This window comes from Periophthalmus magnuspinnatus, chromosome 22 (genome assembly GCF_009829125.3).
Source record: "Periophthalmus magnuspinnatus isolate fPerMag1 chromosome 22, fPerMag1.2.pri, whole genome shotgun sequence".
In the NCBI taxonomy this organism is placed as follows: domain Eukaryota; kingdom Metazoa; phylum Chordata; class Actinopteri; order Gobiiformes; family Gobiidae; genus Periophthalmus; species Periophthalmus magnuspinnatus.
Window position 1 is genome coordinate 13,175,411 of NC_047147.1, and position 26,886 is coordinate 13,202,296.

The following is a 26,886-nucleotide window of genomic DNA, read 5'->3' on the forward strand; positions in this document are numbered from 1 at the left end:
TTATTGCATTAAACGATTTTCTCATGTGCCAAGGCCGGGTGAGCCATGGACGGTGACAAAAAGGAGAGCTTTCCACTCAAAGGGCTTCTTATGTGCTGGAGCCCTCTTCTGCTAAGTGAGTGGGTTTTAGTCCCATTGCTGAGTGACTTTGGCTTCTTTATTAGTGACACGTTAGGATTGTCAAAATATATTCCCAGGATTAATTTAGCCTTTTTGAAAACGGGCTTAAGTACGCAAGAGATTTAAGACCAATTATTTGCTAAAACGCGCGTTTCACAATGTTTTCCTATGCGCCTTTCAAAAGCAGCTCAAGACACTTATATGATCAGAAGCACACATTTTATTAAAAAAGGTATTTTTAAAAAAATCATAAGTCTTCTCTCGACCACAGTATTATTTACAAGAATTCTCCATCTTTCTCAAAACTGGGAATCTCTTTAACCAGATCTGACGTTTCGAGCGCTCCCAAAATCTATTTACAGAAAATAAAAACAATAAGAATAAGAGCTGAAAAGTTGCCAATGTTTATTCATGGCCATAAATATTTTTCGGTCCATAAAAGAAGCAAGAAATTATTTTATCTATAATTACAAAGTGGTTTGTACGTGCCGATAATAACACGAGGGGACAAAGTGGGCTAACAAAAAAGAGAAAAAACATCTCTACAACCAACACACAATTACAAAAAAGTTCACGAGAAGAGCATTGACAAATTTAATAAAATCTATAAGGGAGAGGTTTGGAGCCAGTTCTCTTAACGAAAACATGTAAACACGGCGCACACATGAGCCCCGATAAAAATGGGAGTATATATATGAGTCAAGCTGCAAAATGTAATGTCTCTTTGTTTTTGTGTTTTTCTTTATCTCTGCCTCTGTTGACACGCCCTATGTTGTGCCTCCAAAGAGCCAAAAGCCAGTGTCTATAATTTATCTCACCAAGTCCACTGTTGCGTCTGCACCAAGTGATGTGCTGAGGGGAACTGTGCCGTGGCCGCGCCGTACTGCGCATTATACTGCATGTGCTGGAGTGATTGGGCACTATAAGCCGAGAAGGGAATCCCGGCCTGAAAAGTGGCCGCCAAGTCCTGAGCTTTAAGAGTGTGACACGGTTTTCCATCCCTGACTAAGACTGGGACAGCCACCCGCCTGGGAGAGGGGAGATGGGTCACTTCCATACCTTTTTCGGCTCGGGCTCTCTTCATCTTATACCGATGGTTCTGGAACCATATCTTGACCTGGGTCGGGGTGAGGCGTATCAGGCTGGCAAGATGCTCCCTTTCTGGGGCGGACAGGTATCTCTGCTGTCTGAAGCGGCGCTCCAGCTCGTAAGTCTGCGCTTTGGAAAACAAGACCCTCCTTTTGCGCTTCTTGCCCGAATCGCTGCCGCCGCTGCTGGATGTTTCCTTGTCATTGTCCGGGGATTCATCGTCCGCAGACGGCTCCGGAGACTTGGCAGAGTCCTGCGAACTCGCTGAGAGGCCATGCACTGCGCCGAGGACAGAAAGAAATACTGTCAAAATGTTATGTTGGTCATGATACAAAGTTATTTCCAATACAAAGTCATAACCTGTTGTAAATAGTCGTTATACTACATTATGTTAAAAAAAATGATCTATAGTCTATATTTTATTTCAAATACTTTGCCAATTTAACACTAAAATCTGGAGGAGCCCAAATCCCAGCTAAAGGGAAAACCAGTGAAGCATTCACACGTGCATTGTCTGCCCCTAAATCCCCATAGAATGCAGTCCTATACAATCCCTATACTTTCCACCTAACAAACCAGCTAAACCATTACAACATCTCAGTCCAATAGTTTTAAATCTTAGACTGTATAAAATCTACAAATGTGAACATGAGCCTTAAAGCACTATACGAGTAAAAGGCAAGGACCGCACAGTTTGATGATGCATGCAGATGGATGCCCACCCAAGTGCACCGTTTGGGTGGGATACTGAAGACTGCAAAAGCCAGTATAAGCATAACGTGCTGAAAAACACAAAAGATGTGAAATTATTAAGTGGTCACTTACATGAATATTGGATGCCGTCCGTAGTAGCAAGCCATCGCGTGTAAGGATTGTCACTACTGTCATAAAAGGGTGTCTTTAAAGGTAGGTTCTGAACGTTTTCTAAAGGACTTTGCACCAAAACTCCAGTGGTTTTTGTCGTGGATGTGGTCTCCGAGCCCTCCGTGTCCTCTTCCGCTCCGGTGATAGATCCCTCTTCGTCATTTGTGTCAGGAAGGTCCAAAATGTCCTTTACAGAAAAGCCCGTCTTTGTGTTGGTCAACGACATATTCTGCTGAGGGAGAAAGATGCGGGAAAAAGTTGCGACTGCAGCAGCTCGTCGGAGAATCCGCTGTTTGGAGACAAAAAGAAGAAGAGGCAATGTTTCAGGAGCAATCGAGAGAGGAAGACTCGCTCTACGCTGAGGTACTGTGAAAGCCGCCACTGTGAAGGATAACCATCGCCTAGGCGAAGTACGAGCAGTAGGTCTCAGTGTCCGTAAGTCCAGGAAGGATGCCAAAGTGGCTCAAGTGCTATATGCGGCTCATGGATACTGTGCTACTGCTGGGTGCTAGAGGGAAATAAGCCATTACCTTGTCCGATCAGTCCATATAAGGTTGGTCTCAACACATGAACCTGCAGTGAAAAAGCATTAAAAAACGCGAAAGGTTGGCCACGTGTGGGCGGGTCTTAGGAGTCAAGTGGATGAAGACAGTGTTTGCAGATGTGAAATTGTGGGTTTTGGGGAGATCCGAGCCTCTACCATTGGTGCTTCAGAGCATGATGAGTGGTATAACGTGTCAATTAATTACAAAGACGGGGAGGGCCTTTTTTACACCCTATTTACATACAAAGAACCTCCAAGTAGCTTTAGACGCACAATACTTTAAAAGGCCGTTTTAAGAAAGTGCTGATGTCTTAGTATTTTACGCAGACAGTCGATAGGCTATATAAACCAGATTTCAGATTTGATGATGATTATGTTGTAAACAACTTGGGTCATATGTGAGTGGCTATTGTGAAATATTGGCAGATAATTTATGTAAACCTTTTGTGTCAATATTTTGTCCGTGGCTTAAGGCAAGTGACTGGATCTGTTTGCAGTTGTATTTAAGGTGAACTGACAGTGGAATTTAGCTTGACATGATTATTAAATGATGAATGGTCTTTTATATTTCCTATGTAGTATTATTATTATTATTATTATTATTATTATTATTATTATTATTAATAATAATAATAATAATAATAATAATAATAATAATAATAATAATAATAATAATAATAATAATAATAATAATAATAATAATAATAATATTTCGTATCATTATTTATTTATTTTTAAAAACGCATGTGGATCTTTGCAGTATGGTATGACTAATCCAATGTTTAGAATTTTTACTTGAACAATTTTACTCCGAGCACATTTCTGAAAATTATGTCTGTGTATTCAGTGTTATTCCTCTTTTCTACAGAATCCCTAAAATGTAGTCCATCTTGTCTTTGTCACTCTGCCTGTTGAAAAAGCAGTATCATTGTTGCTTACTTTATTTTCGCTTCCCTTCAAGACTTTTCTCCCCTTCATTCTCCTCCCTCTCTCGCGTCCTATCCAGTATGTGATGTGGGTGACAATGTTTCCAGCGTTTTTTTGACCAAGTCCCCTGCGCATCCTGGGTGGTCGGACCAGGGCAAACACAAATACAAACCGATTGCTAAGCTGCAGACAAAGGAGGAAATGTAGACAAATGTCCGGCTCCTGTTGGAAGCTTTTGTGCATTCGCAGTTTTTGCATTTATTTCAGGGCCCAAATAATAGATGATTGACGCCCCGCGCACAATGCTTTCTAACTGTTTGGAATAAATCTGAGGTTGTTCCGAGTTGTCATGGCATTCAACCGCTTTCAATGGACTATCTCTTCATTCAATTCCTGGATCCCTCCACAATATTAAGGAAAGTCCTTCATCTCACACGCGCGTGCACGCACATACACACTGGAGAGCAATTACCATTACCAGCAGACTGTCAATAATAATAATAATAATAATAATAATAATAATAATAATAATAATAATAATAATAATAATAATAATAATAAAAATGTGGACATACACATTTTCATCATCATTGTGGTCGTGCTATATACAAGCTTTTTTTAACATTCTATCTGTCTTTAGTGGTAAATATTTCACTAGGTCCTGGAAGAATTAATCACAACATCCCACAAAGAGTCCATTGAGTTTAACGCATATGGCTAAAGTAGCTGCGGCTGATCCTCTAAAAGCGAGTGAGAGGTTACTGACCTGAACCACAACAAGTAACGCACGGCTTAAAAAGACGCCCAGCGCATCCAAACGAAAACTACAGAGTTGTCACGCACCGCTGAAGACGCCCGGGACGCTCTTTTCTCTGACATAGCCTACAGTAGGGGTTTGTCTTTGGATGCACTCGTTAGGACATAGGATTGTAGTTATTGGGGTGGTTATTTGATCAGTGGGTGAGAAGAGGGGAACGTGTGCAGGGAGTGGAGTGGACATCCTCCACGTGGAGAGCCTATCACTGTGTGTTTACCTGTTTACTTTCTCAGGAAGTTCAAACAGGCCGCGCACTTTTTCGCTTTGACAATGGACGCTACAGTCTGAAAATTATACAGGGCAATAATAATGTAAAATGCATTTTAAAACAGCAACAACAACATCAGTGACAACAACAACAACAACAACAACAGCAATAATAATAATAATAATAATAATAATAATAATAATAATAATAATAATAATAATAATAATAATAATTTTATATAGGCCTATAGATCATATTTATTTTAATGAATGTCAATAGTAATTAAAATGATCGTGCTTACAGATTGTCACTTGCTGCTTCTAGGATTACTTTATCCTACTCAGTTGACGGAATTAGTACGTGGTAGTGTTTATTGTGATTGTGTGGGGCTTGACGCACTGGGCCTCCAGCAGCAGATGCATCAGGATTTAAAGGACAAAGCAACGCGCTGCCAGATCCAGTCTTTTTAGGGTCCAGTTGTCACTCCAAGACAGCACAGGAAACGATCCACTGGGAGATCTGTGTGCTGTACTCTTTGTGCGTAAAAATAACCTTAAGATGTTACTAAGGACAGCTGTAATTATACGATATCACCAGTGCTTCAATTTAACAAATATATTTAAAAAAACAAAGCTGGGTGGCGTATTTTCTTCTTGATCCCAGAATTGCAATAGCCTACCGCACAATGTTGTCATACAAAAACAATTAATTTCTTCGGATGAACCCCCCAAAAGCACCAGTCTGATTAATTATGATTCCCTCCTAAAAATCATGCCCACGATTGTTCCAAAATAACTAGAGAAAGAGCTTTTTATATTCTTGATTAAATAAATCTTCCGATTGAATGCACAAATAAGAATGCCGCGGGAGAATTTATAATAATGTTGATCATTGGCTTCTTTTAATCGCGGGCTCTCAGTGCATTTGGATGCCTGCGGCGCAGAGTTGGGCTTTGATAAAGGTAACCCCGACTGCTCCAGGGCGCGCCTGATAAATGTACAGAGTGACAAGAGCGATTTCCTCCTTGTATGATTAAAGCCTATATATAATATGCAGGTAAATCCGGACGCGTTATTTATGGGGCTAAGCCGTGGCCTGGGGAGAATTGCCTCGCGGGTAGAAATCATTTTGGAGCCCGTTTGGTTTTTTACTGAAAATCACCACATTTCCCTCCCGGGTATACGGCTTTTATTCGTGTCCATTTCGCTAATGATCAAACACGTCACCGGCAGATTATCGCGCCATAGCCTGAGGAGATGCCTTTATTTGTTAAACCACCAGTTTATTTGTTACGGCGAATTTCATGCCATGCTGTAGCATCTTGTACGGTGCCTAGTAGAAGGCTTGATTAATTTTTAATCACCTCACATTTCTGTAGAGCAGTGACCGTAACTTGGTGCGTGCACAGCACACTGGTGCTGTGATATTTAGTACATAAACAAATAAAGAGAAGTGTGGATGGCACAAGTACAGACAGAGAGTGCTTCTTAGAAGACAGCCTGTGTCTGAGTGCAGTCGTAACACGAACAGCTGTTGACATCTGTAGAGCTCTAGCGGTCTCTACCGGTGTCTTTAAGAAACAACAGGAGGTGCACCAATAAGACCTACTTAATCAGAAATTATGAGAACATAGAAGGAAATCTTCGAGGCAGGTAATTTAACTCACACTTTGAGTTTCTAGTTGTATAGCCTAAAGCATGTCACTGTTTAGAATATTGAGCATGCAGTTTAGTTACTGAAGTGGCTGCAAGTAAGAGTGTGGATGCTTCAGGCCTGTCCAGCCGCAGTGCGCAGGCATATGCTTCAGTAATCGTAGGAAACTATGTTTAAAACATTAGACAGACCAACTTAGAATGTAGGCCAAGTATAACAAAAATAATAGAACCGATCCGAACCAAGGTTGGTGCTTACCATAGACAGAGAGGGGGTTTCTATAGCCGAGGTTTGCACGCGCTCTGCAGTTAATAAAATATCTCCAAATGACCAGGAGTGCGCGCACAGATAAGCCTGATGTGGTTTATATACCCAGAAAGGACCTCTTCTCATATTGTCGGAGAGCGTTTGCATAGCTGGCCAAGTGGCCGTTCTGTAGCTGACTCGCTGACATTGCACTGTTTGTTTTCCCCCTCGCTGTGACGTGAGACAAAATATTGGCCATATGTTCATCGGCAATAAATTGGTCTTGAGCGCAAACAACACTACTCTTCGCGCTTTCGCCTGTGGCTGTGGATCAGTCTGTGCTGGTTTCGAAACTGTCCTCAGTACGTGAATAGCAAAGTTACACCGGTCTATTTAAAAGGTAATTGTGACACTATGGAAGCGCTGCCGCTTGATCTTTATATTGCACTCTATTATCTTCACACCGGGCGCACTAATAAATCGCTTGGTAACCAAGACGCGACACAACCCAAATAACAGATGTGGCATGTTATACACGCCACAGTTACGTTTACATTAGATACGAAGATACAGTGATTGATAACCGAGGTCACTGTCATTCATTCAATATTCAGGAGTCAGGTCCCTGGAGGCGCACAACTAACACGTAATGATTGCTGTGCGGATCTGACGTGCTGATGGAAAGGACAGTGTCGAAGGCCACGGACGACAGCAGGGCATTATTAACACTATTAGATTCGGACATAATATGTCTCCAAAGATCAAAATGAAGTAAGAACGAGTGCATCTACTCTGTGGATCATATTAGTTAAAGTTCATCTCCAATTAAACAAATAACTTAAAATTACCTAACGTAAGTGTCTAGGCTATATGGAATAGTGCTTAAGGAGAGGCACGTAATGCGTCCATAGAGTAATAGCATTTAGGTGTTTTAAAATATTATTGTTTTTCAATAAAATAAACATAATAGCCTAATTATCGAAAAAATAATCTGCGCAAAAGCGCGTAAAAAGCCAGAAAGCGCGTCGACCTTAAGCGGTTACGCAGCTTTGGCACCTGGGGGCTGGATGACTTAAATCAAGACAATGATTTTATTGTGGGCAGCCTGGTATCTATGTGTGATAATGAAGGTGTTGCCTGGTAGAGCAGCGACCATCAATCAATAGTGAATACATTAGTTGTGGTTTTGTGCCGGGGCCACTTCGCTGATGAAAGACAGATTATCCACCTTCTATCTCCGCCTTTAAGAGTAGCGCTAAGACGCAGCGAATACAAATAAATAAATTGGCCTCATAGCTCGTTTGAATTCCACATTAGGACAAAGCAGTTACTTAGAGTTGGAATGTATTCATGAGTTGCACAGCAGAGAAAAAGCCTTCCACTTAGGTGCTCAGTGAATACACTTGTGGTGTTTGAGATTTAGCACAAGTGCTCCTGGTGTTAAATACAAGACCCCCTGAAAAGGATGGGTAAGATAGGCCTTGTCGGTCAAGCTATTATCAATCCCTGGCCTAAAGCCTGATGACTAATACTTCACATGTAGTTAGGACTGCGTGAGCACACTGATGGCATGGCATCCTGAAATCAATCAGTTCAAGTTTTAATGTATCGCCCACTCAACAGAAGCTATAAGAGGTAAAGCTGCTCTACGCATAAATACCAAGATTGGCTTGATTTTCACGGAAGATACACTTACAAAGTTCAATTAAAGCTGAGGACTCACTTGATTCATACATGATGATAGCCTTCCCCATCAATGGAAAAGGCTTAGCCGTATTTTCCCACAAATAAACGCTTTAAGTGAATAGGTGTTTTTATCCCTTGACGAGTGATGAACAAAAAAGTAATATCCTGGTGAGAAAAACATTTCTTAAATGACAATAATGAATTGTGAATTGGAGGAGCTATAGAGTGTAGGGTGGCAAAGTTAACACTGGTCCCCTGCTCTGTTACCTCCTGAAGAGGAGAAGAGAAACAAATACTTCAAAGTAGTGATCTGTGTCAAAGTGCCAACCAAGTAGCCAAAAAAGTTCCTTTAGAGCAATTATGAAATGTCGGGCATTTCCATCAAAATATCAGATTTATGGACTGCATGGAAGTGTTTTGTAGGTATTACTTGACATGAATAACTTGAATACCTCTTTTGCAGTGCTAGCATGTGGTGCAAGGACAGCCATTGGCCTTGGAGAGCCATATACAGTAGCTGTTTGCTAACTCTGCAACAGAGGCTAGGGGCCAAAACTACTGTACTTAGCTGACATGTTCTGTGAGCATTTGAGCCCTGTGGCATGTGGGTACAAAGCAAATGCCCCCAGCCAAGGTTACACGTTGTAAAAGCTGTCAGCACTGAACGCTAATGGACAATTGTTGCAATCAAAATTTTCACTTAACTGTATGTCGGCTGAGTCAGGTACCATTAGAAAGGGCATCTAATGTGGATGTTATAACCACTGATGGGAAAGCGGCGAATAAAGAATAATGGATGGATCCTTCAAACGTAAAAGCTGTAAATTACAGAGATCAAATTGTAAAGCTGAGACCAGGTGTATTACTGTGAAGCTGTTTTCTCTTTTAATAGCAGGGTATAAAAGGGCCAGGGTTCTTTTCCACTGTAAGGGAAACAAGTCACTTGACTGGGTTAGTTCTGCTGTGGGCTACTGTGTGGTAATATGCGCATATTCCATTTGAAATCCACATTAAATTGTGTTGCCCAATATATGCATTAGATAATAAGACACAGAGAGAAACCACAGTCTCGATATTGAAGACTGATGAAAAAGGTAAAGACTTAAGAAATGCAATAGATTTGATTTAAAACAATCAAATGTATCACAAGTCAAGGGCAGATCATTACAAGAAGAGTTCCTGGCTTGTCCTTGCCTTTACACTGGCCGCACACAATAGCTTTGAGCAAAGATTCAAAAGCTTCAGAGATATTGACTATTACCTTCAGCAGTGCCTCCATTGTGACATAAGGAAAAATGGAATATTACTCTTGTATTTTAATAGTGTGTAATGGACAAAATATGAAGAAGAGGAGGGGTGTCTCAAGGTTACGGGAAACATACCACACCTATCTCAGACATTCATTGAAGACAGGAACTCTTAGATCTTCAGCAGGAAGTAAAGACAGAGTCATTATTATACGTCTTTACATAGAAATGGTGATCAATGAAAGTAGCTAACCGCACAGCAAAGGTAAGCGTTAGCAAAGAAAAGAACAGTATATAGGAGAGTGTTGCTGGGTTGTGGATACTTGAACCTGATAAAGTGCATGAATGAAAGTGGTTTATTCTGTCACACTAAAAACTCGACTTCAGTGCACGCTCGAGGACTGAAAGGTGTAAGATTTTGGATAGTTGGAAGTGTTTGCTATGAAGGTGTTTTCATACAGAATCTGTAATAGATCCTCTCCTTTCATTTAAAAAAATCAATCACGAAATCAAGTTTATACAAGATAACAACTGAAAGCAAACAGTCATTTAACATTATCTGACGTTTATACTCCATAGTAATATTCAAACTCAACCTTGTTTTTATTGAAAGAGAAATAGATCAAATCACATGATAATTGCCTTGAGGAGAAGAAGTGAAAACATATCCATTTCTATATGTAGCCTATGTGTCTCCAAGTAAGTATGCAAGATGTTTGAGTGTCTTATAAACACCACATAGTAACTATTTCATTTGTTTTGTGCTATTGATTGACAGAAAACATAACAGAAACTATCATGAAATATGCTTAATATAAAGCACATTTTATGGCATTGGGACTATAATGTAGAATTTACCTCTAAAAACACAATGTTTAAGAGCAAAGATATATTTCAATACAAGCCTTACAATCACAGCTAGATTTGTGACTATATTAAAAATATGAATTTGTATTTTGCTTTTTGAAGTTGGTGTCTTTGGTTCATTTTTGTATTAGTATTGATCTAGATCCAGACCCAAGTGACTCATTTTGCTTTGGCTCATTGCTACTACACCATCCACATTGCATAAGACATATTTGTATTTAAATTCTTCATTTAAAAAAAATACAGTAAAATACTTCTAAAGATACTGAGTTTCCATCACTTTGAACTTACTTTTGCCTTGCACCTGAATCTATCACGGCACATTCAAGTCCATTCTCCCTCAAAAGCACTACACCTGTCTGAGAATTAGATCTCTACATTATATGGACAGTGCCAAAGTAACTTGCAATGAGACAGTGAAGGCCAGCCTTTTGTGCGCATTACAGTGTGTGGTGACTGGCAGAGGCAGATTTTGGGGTGCCCGAGTTGCTGTGGGCGTGTGTCTTGTTAGGATATGTCACCTTAGCGGCACAATGGGGCGAACAGAAGGGCTTGGGGACATGAAACACTCACCTTGAACCAGGCTGCTCCATGCTCACACAAGGATTACCCATCTGCACATTTCTGAAGCCTTTTGATTAACAATGTGTCCAAAATGAAAGACGAAAAGGAGAACACAATTACATTAACACAATTTAGTAATTTCAATGGCTCCCTGCAGATGGGTTGCCGCCATATTTGGATAATTAACGTGTAGATATGTTCTTTATACCGGGCCTCTGATAGCAATTAACATGTTTTGTGGAGAGATTCAAACTTTTTTGAGGCAGTGAAGATGGTTGGAAATGCATTAGGAGGTCACAAAAATGGGCTCCTATTCTGTTGCCACTAAAAGGATGCTTTTATAAGGTGATAGCAATTGAGGAATAAAAAACCCAAGGGCAAATAAATGAATGAACTCATCGTTAATTGGCAATCTTTTTAGTTGATATAAAAACACTCCAAATTTGCTATCCACGTTTCCATTGACAGCATGGCAAGTCTCTCTTGAACTAGAATTATGAAAAGCAAAGGAACCCACAATGCATGACTGAAAAGGACAACTCCTCCTATTAGCAAGCCACATGTTTATAAATGGCCTCCTCTCTGTTTACCATGATACTATGCAATTTACAAAAAATGGGAATTGTCCAAAAAGATGCACATTAGTCATATCATCTAGGTATCTAATTAATTTCCTATTCAAATGTTTAAATGTAACTAAAATTTTATCTAAAATAGTTGTTGTGGATGGCATTGACAATCTCATACAAATGTTCTTAAAACGTAATGCCATTAACTTTGACTGGGTGAATAAAATAAACTATCTTTCACATCAAAATAACTATACAACTGAGGCACTTCAATACTTTTCCCCAAACAAACCATCCGAAAAGCAGTCATGGGGATGTGTGTGGTAAGGTCAGGGCATTCACTGACTAAACAACTGTCTGTCGCCCCCTAATGGTGAAATGATGCTGTGAGTTTGAGCTGTGGAGGCCAGCTGAGGAACAGTACACCAGCACATCCTACCTCTTTAAGATAATTATGTCTTTTATCTCAGAGACACATACAGGACGTACCGCCGTTCTAATGGCCCATTATTCAGGCGAGCACAGTGTGGGGTTGATGACCGTATCCCTGTGGCCCTCCATCCCGGCACACCTGCTGAGACAAGGTACCGTTTAGCACTGACACTTTTCCAGGACAGACACAAAATGGCAGCCAGGGTCAGTGGTAAGCAGCTCGGTCATATTGCAAACATATCCATTTGCTATGGCCCTACTCTTGTGGTTGCCAGGCTACTGCCTAATATACAGTGAGTGAGTGCACGTCCGGAAAACAGAAGTAAGATGTTGACTTTGAGATAAGTACCTCTTCAAATTAAACAGCACCATCACATTGCATTCAAACTAACATTTCCAAAGGTCAACTTTAAATGGTGTCCATTTAGCCAAAAAGAAAAAAAAGAGAGAAAAGAAAAATCCCTCTTATACCACACCCTAATACATCACATTTGCATAGCAGTTACATTTGTTTAATTATTTATGTTTTAATTACACTAAATGAAGAGGATAATATCACTGCATGCTATTCCGCCATCAAACACTCGGATGTCTCCTTATTAAAGTACACAAAAAGATAATTAAGTCATGCTCTGTTTAAACATGGCCGTGCTACTGCACTAGAGAATCACTGTTGAATTGGACACAGGAGAGGGTTAGACCTCATCTGATTAATGTGCTTGGTCACACATACTCAAGGCATGTCAACTCGCTTTCCCTTTCCAAGGCCAGGGTCACCAAAATTGTTTTGATGGCCCTAATTGGTGAATCAACTGGCCAAACTTATTATGCATAATACAGCATGCAAACCAGACAGCTGACATAAGCACACCCTCCCCAAAATACACACAGACATATGGGCTAGTTAAACAGAAAGGTGCATGGCTTGTAAGCCTGATAGCGAGATCTAAACAGATAGATTAGCCCTGAAAACACAACTAGGTAGAGCTAGTCATCACCTGGCCTTGTTAAATAGTTGAGTTGTCGATGTCATTGCGTATAGGGTATTGATTGACCAAGGGGCAGCAGAGGCCAATGCAATTAAGAGACAAGAAAACATACAGCTTTAAAAGGCTATGTAAACAATGACAATGTGCAGTAGGGGCTGGACAAAGGCTGGTCCGGGGCCCTTTCAGAGCCCGTTGTTCACTATTGGCCTGGTGTCTTCACCAAGGACTGAACTGTGGGAGGCCTGGGGGAGGCTGGGTGAGGTGCCAGTGCGTGGGTGTTCACAGGGATAAGGTTGTTGCTAGGCTCTCTTCAAGAGGTCGTCAAGAGCTTAGCCCTCCCTGTGTCCGGAAGCATCAGGTGATCACAGATCATCACCATCTCAAGGAGGGGGATGTCCAGCGGAAGAAGCACAATTTTTATAGGCCTTCTAAACACTCTTATTATAGCTTCTGTTTGTTTGCTATGTACTGAGAGTCCCATTTGTGACACAAAGCATTCCCTTATCACTCTCAGATCACCATCATACTTTTTCAGAGACAAAATATTTAAAAAGGTCTTGTATTTGACGAAATATATGAGTAGAAGTAAAAGTACTAGTACTAGTAATATAGCAGCTATGACCATTACTAGTAACATATTACAATATATACATACTGCTATTACTGGCCCCACTAGGGACAAAACCATAATTATAAATAAAATAACTCAGTTAAATGTTACTTAAATGTTAAAATGACATATTGAAACCAGCACCAAAACTACTGACTATAATAAACATCACTGACTAATAGTATTAGTACTAATAATGTACTTTTCACTGCTACCACTACCCTTTTTATAATAATACTGCACCAAATCTGGAAAAAAGATTGTGTGAATACAGCAGTTTATAGCTTCTGATTGGATGTATATAATGTAACACATGCATTGTTGATATGTAGATGCACACCAAAGACAAAACCTGCCTTAAATGCCTGACGGCTAGATAGGGTCAACTATTGCTCCATGTATCCTCTCTCTATTCTCTGCCCTCTCCACATGTCCATTTATTCCTGAACAATGCCGTCCTACTTCATGCATCCCCAAGGTGTCACCGTGGACACGATCCCCAGCTAATTTATCTCACCTCTGTTTCTTCTGCATCAAATAGAAGTCTAACGCTCCTTGCACTCATTTACATTTTCTCATTAGCACTGCACTTTTATCATTCAAATTTGTGTGTTGTCTGGAAAAAACAGTCACGTGGAGCACAAGACGGTCTGCTTTTTGTAGCGCCCCGAGCAACAAATTGACAACAGGTTATGCTTTATGAGCCTGTGTGCGTATCTCATGCACCACCTGAACAATGTCTATTATTTGCCCTTGACAAAGTGTGGAATCTTTGTATTGCTGTCTTCAATATCACATTTATAGTACTTCATACTTCAAATAAACACATTAATAACCTTCTTTTCAAATACAATAGTGTTTTTCAAAAAGCTGTTGATCCTGGTATGGAAAATGCCTGGTCAGACATGGGCATTATAAAGAAGGCATGCTGGACATTGTATCTGGTGCATTAACTGTTTTCTATTATGTTGCACTGAAAAGCAGCTTGTGGATATTTCACATAGTAGCAGTCCGGCACCAGCATATAGAGTCTCCTTGACCAGGAATTTAAACAGTTCACCACTTGACCATGGGTTTGCTTCACATTCACAGGGCTGAATACACCTACTTACTAAGTGGTGTATAGATACATTCTAAAGCTTCTAACAGTTGGAAATCAGCTTTGAGAAGAGTGCCATTAATGCAACAGAAAGCAGGGTGGTGTTTATCATGTTCTAAGGTAAAAATACACAACAGTTAAATACAAGTAGCATGCATAAATCATACAAAGCAGCAATGGTGGAAAGCCTACTGAAAATAGGTACTTGAAAATATGTATTAAATAATGTGTAGTGAAGTATACATGACAAATATTATGGCACACATGGGTTAGGGTTAGGGTGATTGAAACTTTCACTTTCAATCACTCTTTTATACAAAACCTGATCAATGAAACAGTTTAAAGATGAATCCTTATTTTAAACTACAGTCTGAATTGTGCAGATTTTCTGAGCTCTGGTCAATCACAGGGGCAATGCAGTGTCATTATGTGAGTTTTTTAGGTATAGGAAGGAGCAGATGCAGCAGTAAGATAGTCTTACCTTGGGACAGTTGGGACTTGTACTTGGAATTGAGTATAATTCTATCAATGTCATTTTAATTTGCTACAGTACAGTACAAGAACAGCTTTAAACCCCCTCTACAAAACTGACATAACATTATGACTGATGCCTGTAACACTGCTCTTCTGGATTTAGCTTCTCTTCTGTTGAACCAAATCACACAGAGTTTTAATTACACACTGCACTTACTACTACAATTATTCTACTTATTCTACTACTACTAGGGTGCAATACCTGGAGCCACATCACATCATGTTCCTTCCTTACCTCACTTTGGACAGATCTTAAAGACTGGATGTTGGAAACACTCCCCACAAGTAGATGATCTGATCCAGCTCTCCAGTCTACAGTCTACAGTCTACAGTCTGCTGCGGCAAGAGCAATGTATCACTTTACCTGTAAGTGGGTTTATCACAATGGAAAATGGAGAATGAGGACCATGATGTGATACCGTGAAATGGGGATTAATAAAAAACAGCATTTTTACTGGAACTATAAACTGGGTTTGAGTTTAACAGTGACAAAATACCCTGCTCTTGCATTGTGTATTTGTAATTTTGTGCATTCTTTATTTAAAAAAGACACAATGCATGACAAAACATACAGAATTCATTATTTATCGTCATGCCCATTGTCTGTATGAAGAATGTTGACAGTCCTTATGCTGAGGCGAAAAGTTGTTCTAAATCGCAGTGCACCCAAAGCCCCACAGTCAGCAGTGACAGAACTAAACGGATGACTTCATAATAGCTCCTCAGATACAGAACGCTAGCATTGGGCGAAAGAGTGCAAGTCTGGAAGATACGAGGGGGGTAATATCCCTAGACATCTTTCTACAATAAATATATTTTTAATTTGTGCACTTTTATTAACCAGCAAAATCACTTCAAAATGAATAGCACATTATTAAGTCTTCTAGTGGCTCTTAGGGTTCTTTATCATGGATTTGTATCAGCATTGCAATTCATCTCAGCCATTCTTCACTCCAAATATGTTTTATATGAGCCTTCATTTATCATGGCCTGTCAGCTCTTAACAGTATCATTATTCAGTCTCCAGTTATAAATTGGAAATCATAAAACGCTTTTTCACATAATCTGATGCAATAACCGCTCCCTCTTTATTGGCTTGTGAAAGGAGAAAATAGTAAATACAATTGTATGTCAAGATCGGTGCGAGATATAAAGGGTTTTTTTTTTTTTTGTCCCACAGATATATACACCTCAATGGAATGAAATTAGGCTGGTGAAGGAGACAGGATCAGTGTCAGCACATTTGTTGGGACTTTTGGTGGAGGGGTGCGGGTTTGAGCATATGAAGGATGGTGGAAAATAGGGGAGGCTGACATGGCTGAACCCAATGAGGAATGTGGGCTGAGCTGTCACTGTTTTTTTTTATGCAATGTCACATCAATCATGAGGCTTCTTTTCAACTTCTCTCCTCCAGCGTCGGTAATGGAGATATATCATGGCCTGAACTCAGCTAAATGTGTGCCCAGTGGATCCTTGTGCACCCTGACTGAGATATTCTTTATTATTGAATGCAGCTATGGCCGATTAATGATGACAATAGAAGGTCAAGTTTTCTTTTTCTTTTTTTTTACTATCAGTCAAACTATAATCATGGAGAAGGCTTTGTAAGCATGGGTTTTTCTCGCAAGTAGTGATGAACTGATACTGGTAAAAATAATACATTAGAAAAGGAAATGAACTGGATTGGGAATTGTTTCAAGGATATCGGTTCAGGGATATTCAGGAAAGTGTTAGTGTTTTAAGGAAAGAATTATGAAGTTTCGGTTTCTGTTTTGGAATTGGTCAAGACACAAATTCAATGTATCAGTATCAGAACTAAAAAGGCTGGACTGTGCATCATTACTCACAAAGTAAACAATTAATTACCAAATAAAATGTATTCTTTCCCCACCAAAAATAACTATTAATAATAACTATAATACCTTGGCTACTTGGCTAATGGGGAAAAGGGTAAAACAATAGACGTGTTATGAAATGTGAAATTAATCGAATATGTTTTATTCTCATTTGATAGAAAATAAGCATATAAGCAAATAAGCATATTTATTTTGTTGAGTATTCACTCGTTTGAGAAATGAGACTTTGGGGTAGAAGTCGATTTACAGGTAAATACTGCCATCCCGTGGCCACTTCCAGAACTGTACATTTAGAGACGGCACAGTCTAATATAAAATAAAATCTATGTAGGTACTATATTTCATGGTAATGTCGGGTAAAATTTGATAAACGTGAACACAAGATAGTTAAACATGTTAAACATTACAAAATATTTAATTCAAATGAATAGTACTAATGGAACATTTGAGATCCCGCAGCTTGAGCTAGAGACTTGGGAACTCTTTCTCAATCATTTGCTGCCATCTCCTGGACAAAATAATACAAAATACAAGTTTCGTTCTCCATTGCTTAGCCTTATGTTTTCATCAAACCAGGAGACATAAATGTGTTCTCATTTAGAACATTTGTATCGTGATAAAGCATGCAGAGTTTTAGTACTGATTTAAATCTGTGGACCAAAAGATAATGTACAACTTTCACTTTTAGTTCTAATGTTTTAATGTTTTGTGTACACCTGTGCACAAAACAACACTTATAAAACCTCTGATGAATATATTACCTTTAAATATGCTCCCATTGTGGCCGTAAATAGGGGATAGCAGCATGAAGAGTGCATGGGTAAGTCCCTCATTTGACCAGGTGGTGGCAGATTTGCACCAAGTTAAACTTTGCAGGTTTATGAGAACCAGCAGAAAGTTGCTTCACCAAACTATTCTGAGTAGTCACAATAATGTCAATACAAAACTGTTGCCAAATGTTTTGTGCTGAGGGTGTACCTTAATAGTTCTAGGGGTCAAGTTCAAGCTTGGACTTGAGTCCCAGGATATTTATTTATAGTTAAAAACCCATATTTTTACCTGCATATCCATTAATGTTGATATGTAAACCAAAACAAATAAGGCAAGTTCACCCCAAGGTCTAAATAGTTTGTCTTGCTTTCTTTTGCCTGGATTTTCCACTTAATAAATAATAAAAATCTAAAACACTATTCTTTCATGTTTAATAATAATTTCTTCTTAATCATTAATGATTATATAACACTTTATAGAAGCAATTAACATGCCTTCCCTTCATTAAAATTCACACATTAATGTTTGCATCTCCTTTCTAAGAACGCCTGAGGACTCTATGAACATCTTTGGAGACCCAAAGATTTGTGTGAAATTCCATTTCTGTGCCAGCCCTCACTGCCACCTCCATCTTTGCTATGTTCGCCTATGTCATCAGAGGTATAATACTCCCTACAACACATAGCTAGACAGGACTGTACGAGACAAATAGGCAACATTATCACACTGTCTTGAGAGTTTATGTCACTGGGTGCTGGGTTTGGTTCTGATGGTAAATAAACTTCTCCTGCGTTGGAACTCCAGCATCATGCCACTTCGTTTCAACTCTTGGGCTGTCACAATTTATTCTACATGAGTTTGGAATGGGCGCTTTAACTGTTAAATTACATAACATTATTAATATTATTAGTGCTCCTAAGTGACTTTCTTTAAACAGCCTCCTTGCGTAAGTATAGAACAGTCATGACAAGCAGCGCACAGATGACACAACCAAGCAGCTACGCATTGCCACTCACCCGTGTCCCACGGCTGGTTCGACGGCCAGTTTTGCAAACGTGTCATTGCTTGGTACTGTCTTGTTGATGCTATCGTGGCTATCTGCATTTCACCTGAGAACTTAATATGACCCGGAGAGCTGTGCTGCAGAGAAGGATGGAAAGAGGCACAAGAGGTGGTGGTTATGTCCATGTGCATTTGTCAAGAGCAGTATAAAAGTTTGTTTCAAAGCTTTCACTTCTGCTGCTCTACCCACAGAAGACAGGCGCATAGTAAAACTTTTATGCCACTGTGTGTTTAAAGGTGCCCTGCAAAGATAAGACCCTGTATAACTGTATACCTTGCGTTTCTCCACTGCCTTTTAAAGCTTTCATAAAAGGGGAATTTGCTGGGGGAATATTTCTTTTTTCCAAGGTAAAACTATTAAAAGTGGCCCATCACGTCTGTCCTTTGGGGCTTGCTTGCACTTGCCTGAGCTCCAGTTCAGAAATACAGCAGGCTAAGGTTCAGTATGACTCTGAAGACAAGTAGACAGTGACAAATCCATTTTTAGCTTTACCTCAAAGGTTTTCACTGCAGAATGCTAATAACGTCTCGCTTGGCTGCGTGGAGCACTCTCCACAGGGGAGTATCACTTTCAGCTGGTTGTCTCATCGTTGAAAGGCCTCTCCACTGTGGGGGAACTGGCACTCACTATGACCTACAAGCACAAAGGCATAAACACAGTTACACCAGTAGCCCAAAACATTTCTAATGGGCATCAAATGTCAATCATAACGATATATAATATACAGTAAGCAGTTTCACATGTGGCTCATTTAGGTAGAGTTGTTTCTTATACATCAGAATGTTGACTGCCTTTTTTGTTAATGGTCATGTCTAGTGTGATCATTTTAAACCATGCATAAACCAAACATGCCAAAACATACATGTACATACATATAGATTTTTCATAAAGTCCAGTCATGAATTAAAAATGTCTTACTATAAGGACCACAATGTTTCGTAAAGTGGTTTAAAATAATAATACCCTTATGTTTCTGTTATCACAATTCATCCTGTATCTTTTTATCTGTCAGCTTCTTCTGACAGTTTACACTTCACTGTGATTGGTTAAATCCATCTGTCACTTAGAGCATGGCAGAGACTGGCCAATAGGAGAACCGAATCACAATGTAGCAATGTCATCAAAAAAAGCATAGTGTTCTAGTCAGGGGCTTCAAGATTTTCAGGGCAAGTATGGACAAAAAATGTTGCATTGAAAACAGCAAGCAATGCAAATTCTGTTAATTCTCATGGTGAATTAGTACAGTGCTCTAAGCTTAGGAAATCTTGAATGAAGAAGCGTGTAGCCAAGACTGCTCTGCTCCAGGAAGTCCTTCTATTTGATGTTAATTGTCTATCTGTGGATGTGTGTGTGTGGACATGTGTGTTGCCTGTGCTCAGGGAAAGCCTACAGCCTGGAGACTCATCTCTGCTGATGTTTTGGAGATGTGGTGGCAGGTTGTGGTCTGCAGCATATGGGCTCACTTTAAAACCTTCCCAGAGCCTCTCTTCTCTCTGAGATAATTGTAGCATGAATTAGAATAGGGGGCTTTGATTTATCAACACATTTGTTAACAACAATTTTCCAGAACTCAGACTTTCCATTGATAAATCTGCTACAATAACAGGAACCTAGAACTATAGCTCAAGTGCTACCAATTCAAACTGTGTTCATTCAGTCGAATAGTGATGAGTTCATCAAAGTAAATAGCTAATGTACTCTATACCACAGGTCCACTGACTTTTTCAAATGTCGTCTTTGAGATCATTTTTGGGGGTTTGGGTCATAATTAGCCATTATGGAGGTGTACACGATGCAAATACGGTTACATCAACACTGACACTGAGCAGCTGTGGTTTGTGCATTTACATTTTCCTACAGCGCACATCTGGCCCTGATCACAAACACATTGGTTCTTATAGCAGCCTCATATTATTGCAGTTCATAATCATGTGTCTTCGCAAACACAAAAGGAGGCTAGCAACCACATCTACTCTTAGCATTATAAAGGGGGATCAACCCTGGAGTCAAAACACAACATTGTAGGGACAATAAAAAGATCAAAGATGCAAATTCAACGTGCCTCTGTTCCTCCTCTGTTATAATAGTGTCTGATGAGCACCTGTTGTGGAGACTACGCCTTGTAGTCCAGTCAAGTGCTCTCCTCAACATTTCTGTAATTAACACATAATATCCTGCTAGTCGCTTACATAGACATGACTTAGGGAATGATATATATAGAATGGAAAGACAGAGATAGGTCTTTGCATTTGACAGCAAAAACACATAAGAAGATGCCACAAACTAAATGGCCCTGTACTTATAGCCTAACATGACTTCAAGTTATTGCAGATTGTAGTTCATCAGCTGTGTGCGTGTGCCTTTGTTAATGGGGCAGTACTGAGAGGCAGTAAATGGCTATTCATTAAGATGACATGTGTCCAGGTTATCAGTGCATCAGTGCTTACTGTATGGGTTTTGTTAGCACATATTTGAGCTTAAGCAGAACCCTTATACAGCTAAGGGAAAACAGGAGTTGTGAGGGGCTTTTTCTTGGCCAGCATGTCCAGGCTTGGTTACAGGCCTGTCTGTCCCTACTCAGTGCAAACATGTCAGACATTTCATCACCAGCAGCAGTGCAGCCTGGCTCCCCATTCCACTGCGGAGGAGAGCAGCGCCACACGCTGTGAGCCCCAATTGTGCACAACACTGCTAATTTGTTGATGCTACATAATAAACCTTCAAAAAGCTGTGTGCCAATACTTTCCAAATATGGAAATGTGATGAAATACTTAAGGGATTTTGAAACTGTTCACAAGTCTAAGACACAGAGGCATGTTTGAAATGCCAATGGCTAGGTACCCGCAAGTGACCAAAAAATAATGATGTGGGCTCTTTTCCTGACAGTGGCCCAGTCAGGCTTTACTGCGCTCTTAACCAGCAAAGTGGAGTTGCTTTCAGCTTTCCACCGCTCAAAACCTGCCTTGACAATTTACAAATAAGACACATCTATTTGATTAATCCACACACGGGACAAACAGGTCTGCATTATACTAAGGCTGGACCAGGGCTCGGCACCTTTCAACAGACCTCCGCCATGACAGACGACCACTAGCGGGAATACATATGTATTTCAGGAAGCCGGCAACGCTCTCTTGTGAGAGAAGTGAAAGCTTGAGTCGAGAACACCCAAAACAAACCCACTCTGCAGCCCAACTGGCATCAGCTCCATTTTTTCAATAAGGGAATGTATTTATGAGCATCTGGCAGCAGTTCAGTGAGGTCAATGCACTAATGGAGTGGAAGGATACACCAGTCTGCCCAAATTCATTTGATTAATATTTAACATATCAAATATTACATTTCAATCAAATTGTCCATTTACCTTTGTAGTGTAAAATATTGCCAGACATAGGTGACTCTGTAATAAATTCAGTCAGTCAGTTAACATTGCACCTGTAGTCTTGTCTTAAGCATATTTAGAGCACATGTTGCTCTGGATTTTGTTACAACAACTCATCACATCTACCGTCTCCATGTTGTGACTTTCATATTCAATCCATCTTTGGGGGTTTCTTTGTTGGGATAGTGGAATCATACTGGTAACACTGACTGATATCAGGTTTAGCTCATGAGAGAAGACACACGGTTCTCATAAGATCATTAATCTTAAAAGGAGCAACTGTCAGGAAACATACACTGCCCCTATCCTGATATTAAAAAGACCCTGCCGGGGCCTTGATTCCTACTTTGGCGAAAAACAATATCACACTGATGCCAATAGAAGACCTTGAATGTCCTGTTCCAGATTGTTCCATTACATTCATAGTATTTTAGGGAAGAGCAGCAAGAATAGGATCACAACACAAATGCAGTCTAAAATGGATGACACGCTTAAGTCTATTGGGCAGTACAGAAGAGGGCTGTCTAATGAATGTATCAGTTAAACAATATTATTAAATGTGTGAAACTTAATGCAAGCTCAATATCATTTTCCATATGTAAACCATTCACTGCAATATTCTGGGCCGATGTCCAACTAGGTTACTATGATTCAGCACCAGCCGTGGATAGAGACCTGAGGACTGTGTGCCAAAGGTAATTAAGGTTTCTCTTAATTGACAACAGATCCAGCCCTGAGAAATTCTGCTGCCAAACAACAAGGAACTAAGCTGTATGGGCACTAGTATAGGAGAATGTCTGCATAGCAAGCAAAACAAATTGTTGGATAAACTATTTCACAATGGGTTAAATAGAGATTTTTAGAGATTTTTTAAGAATTTGTGTTCATCAGAATCAGAAATCAAAATTACTTTTATTCATCCTAAAGGAGAAATTATTTTCCAGGCATAAATAAATGAAAACATATACACCTTTTGGATGCTTTCAAGCTATTCTATACTTGTGTGTAAAAATTAGCTGTTTGTAATTGAAAATGATTTATAATAAGTACAAGACAACATGATCTGACTAATCATCATTAATAGAGAAATTTGACTGCAAGACTGTACCAACTTTAGGTAAAAAGCATTTTTCAGGCATAACAAGACATATAGCATCTTGTGCAAATGTGAAGTTTCAGGACAGACAAAACATTGTAAATGTAGATTGTTTATTTCTATGATATTTGTTAAGATGAGTGTTATATAATGAAGTATAATATGTAAAACAATCAGCTCAATCACAAAGACACTGCTACTAGTGTTAGAAAATCAACAGTATTTATATTTAGTACAGTTGTGTCACATTTAGGAAAAGGCTATGAACAATCAGGAAGCACAGTGCACCAGTGATGCTTTACCATGTCATAAAGAAAAAGTTATAATTGCAGTGGTGGAGGAAGTATTCAGTTTGGGTTACTGAAATAAAAGTATAGATGCAGAGGCAAATGGTTACAGTTATAAGTTATAGTTTCACAAGGATTTTGACACTGTTAAAGTGTTAATGATGTAATATGGATAAAAAATTATGAAGATTTTTGTTCAACAGCAGGAATACGGAAACAAATCAGATGAAAAAGTACTTTTTACCTTTCAGTCCAGTTCAAAAATGTAATGGAGCAGAAAGTACAGATACCTGTCTTCAGATGTAGTGAAGTAAAAAGTATCCACTGTAAAAATTACTTAACTGTACTTAACAGTACTTTTACTTTTGTACTTCATTACTTCATTACTCAAAGAGGGAAACTACTGCTTTGCCCAATATGTATAATTAAACAGAAAGAAAACACAGATTTTACAGAACGCATGACAAAGCATGCCATACAATACATCTGTAGAAGGACAACAGAAAAGTGGGTACCAGTAAACAGTGACTTGTTAATTGCAGAAGTTGATCCTTTGATTTGATCTTTTCAGCATATGCCTTATCTCCCTAATATGTAGCCATTAATAGTAAATGCTGAGAACATGAAGACAGATGAGACATGTTTTTAGTGTAAGTCCCGAGCAATTACTGCGCCTGGTAAAAGCTGGCATGTCTCACATGGCACCGCTGCACGCCCTCATTAGGCGTGTTCTGCTGCTCCGAGTGGGTCTATGGCTATAAAAGAAGTGAGCTCGCTGCTTTTCCCCTCACCAGAGAGCAGCAATAGCACAAAGAACCTCACATCACAACAGCATGATCAGACAAGAGGTGGACAGTTTCATTCATTCACCAACAGGGTACGCCTACATTAGAGGCTTAGTTTGACTACTAGGTTGGTTTTCACCTTTTCATTAAAGGGTTCCTGTGTTGATATTAGGCTATATGATGGAGCAAAACAGTCAAAAGGTTTCAGCTGTGAATGGCAGAAAAGAAAATTCTGTAAAAGTCTCAGCAGTGGAAAATTGTAACACAGTGAGCATTAAACTAGCCTCAGTGTGCTCTGGTCTAGCCAAATGCACGCAACCTGGACCTGCTCTAATAATTCCCATATAGAGCCTATGGAACAACGTCTAAATCAAAACCGTAGGCACAAAGTCTTGTCAATAAAACTCTGCCATCAAATCTGGCACAGAGGCCAGAACTAAACCATTTACTCAGAATCTACGCATGGTGGTTTGTTAGAGGCACAGTAAATTATATATGCAGACGTTTTGTTGGTAGATATTGATTGCTAAATGAAAGAACAGAAATTGATATCGTAAGACTTCCAAAAAACATTAAGCAAAACTGATACTCCACATTCCCACGAATAGTGCCAGAGCTCGGACATAATAGGAGCGCACATTCGTCTTGTCACTTTAAAAACAAAGGCCTTGGGGCCTATTGCTGCAGGAGGCTTTGATGCCACTTAAAGCTTAGCCCAATATTTACTCTCGAAGGCCTGCGCACCTTGCGGGAGTCAGGTGTCGCGCGGATCACTTCACGCGTTTGGGATCTAAGGCAATGCGGAGGAGAATTTTAACCGTCCAGATGTCAGCAAAGACAACAGATGAAACCAGTGCAAAGGACAGAAAATGTGAAAGCCAAGATGACCAAAATTTTAAGCATGTGCGTAATTACGCGCACGCGTAATATAAACCGTTGGGCCATTACTGGCTCACTTTGTCCAGAGTTATAGATTATACGGAATAATATAGACTACGAAACACACATTTAAGTGTTTTGTTGTAATTGTCAAAATTGAGAGGGACGAATTAAATTAGAATAGTATTTAATTTAGAGCGAGTTTTGTATGAAACGTCGTTGTTCGATGAAGTTCTAGGAGAGTATTCTTCTGACGTGCTGATGACATTAGGCCTATCTATTTATGTGGGCGCGAGTCTGCCTTTGTCTTTGGGAGCGAAGGAGAAAAGCAGTTCCTCACTGTTATTGCTTTGTTACACGTAGCGAAACCAAACTTAACTATCAAGGTCTCAACCCTGGGCAAACCATGTCTCAGAAATAAATGCATAATGTTAGAAGACAAAGTGGTCTCACCTCTATTACCCCATACTATTACAGACCCGTGAGACCATATTATGCAGCTAAAGAATGCTCAGTGTTCATTAATTAAAACGACGAATAACCTTGCTGTGCAGTTCCTGGATTGTCCAGCTGAGGGGAGTCCAGCAAAAATGCCACACATTCACAAATACTTCAGTGACAGTACTATTTCAACTTCATCAAGCTATTTTCACTACATAAAATGAGCCAAAAAGTGTAGGACTATTATGGTGTTACGGGAAAATCACTTCATCGCACCCATTGTTATTATTATTGCTATCAATAATAATAATAATAATAATAATAATAATAATAATAATAATAATAATAATAATAATAATAATAAATATTAAATACAGACATGAATTAATACATTAATTAATTACATTCTTTATCAGCTTTGATGCGATCTTTGGCTTTTTGTAACACTGATATATCCCATGTGTCCCGCTCCAAATCTGGTTCTATGTGGCACCAAAGAGACAGATGAGGGGAGAGGTATGAGGGAGACAGGGGGCGTCTGTAAGGACACTGCACCTTGTTACCTCTGGGTCGATTGTTAACTTTTACAAGTGACGTTTTGTGGGCATATAAACGATGCCTTCTAAACTGGCACAGGAAACATTGGAAAGCATGCTGCGATAATGCGGCTCTGTGGAATCCACATGATACCCCTTACGTCTGGGAGCGCAGCTATCAACATCCCTATCGATTACAAAAGCCCTTTTCCCGTTTTAATGATTTAGCCCGGGCCTTATCATAAAATGTCTGTAGATACGTGCAATTGTTTAGTTCTAATATACATTCACGCGTTTATTTATGGATGTAGGTTATTTATTTGTGCACTTGAATATGAGCAATGTGTCCATTCTGAATATGAGCAAACTTCGAAAAACTCAATTATTTATTGATTTGGGGATTCAGTTTGTAAAGGCTGATGTCCAATACTAATAATCCATTGGTGTTGGTTATATAACTTCTTCAGCTAATTCAAGACCTCATGTCCAGTGTAAATAAGAAATTCCCATACTCCCTTATTTCTCTGTAGAAACGCTGAACACTCTATTTTGCCTGCTATGCAGTTTTATTTTATTCCATTTACTTTTACTTTAAAAAAATAACATTACAGAGTGTAATGGCCAAGTCCTTACCAGGAGGATGCATGATGGATGGAACGCTTCCCCTTCTGTCACTTCCCCTATGCAAAATATTAGAGGAGGCTGTGCGCCTCAAACCGGATGGG

General features: G+C 39.5%; 1 protein-coding gene across 2 annotated transcripts; it reads right to left on the minus strand.

The window, feature by feature from the left end:
• Window positions 1-323: 323 nt before the first annotated feature.
• Window positions 324-26,886, minus strand: nkx2.2a (NK2 homeobox 2a). 2 transcript variants are annotated; one of them, XM_055231277.1, is made up of 5 exons: window positions 26,795-26,886; window positions 19,248-19,388; window positions 18,709-18,832; window positions 2,035-2,362; window positions 324-1,488 (listed from the first exon to the last, which is right to left on the minus strand). In XM_055231277.1, exons 4-5 carry the CDS (start codon window positions 2,297-2,299, stop codon window positions 935-937), a joined length of 819 nt encoding a protein of 272 aa, XP_055087252.1. In that variant the 5' UTR covers window positions 2,300-2,362; window positions 18,709-18,832; window positions 19,248-19,388; window positions 26,795-26,886; the 3' UTR covers window positions 324-934. The 2 variants fall into 2 exon arrangements, with proteins under 2 accessions (XP_055087252.1, XP_033844725.1); XM_033988834.2 differs by lacking the exon at window positions 26,795-26,886 and adding an exon at window positions 25,032-25,128 and having other exon boundaries at window positions 418-1,488; window positions 19,248-19,381.

What these genes read in the sequence shown, in the direction of transcription:
- nkx2.2a (XM_055231277.1), bottom strand. Translation starts at nt 2,299, where the DNA reads ATGTCGTTGACCAACACAAAGACGGGCTTTTCTGTAAAGGACATTTTG. An exon ending in GGACGGCATCCAATATTCAT is followed by an intron (nt 1,489 to 2,034) that starts GTAAGTGACCAC and finishes TCCTCGGCGCAG; the next exon opens with TGCATGGCCTCTCAGCGAGT.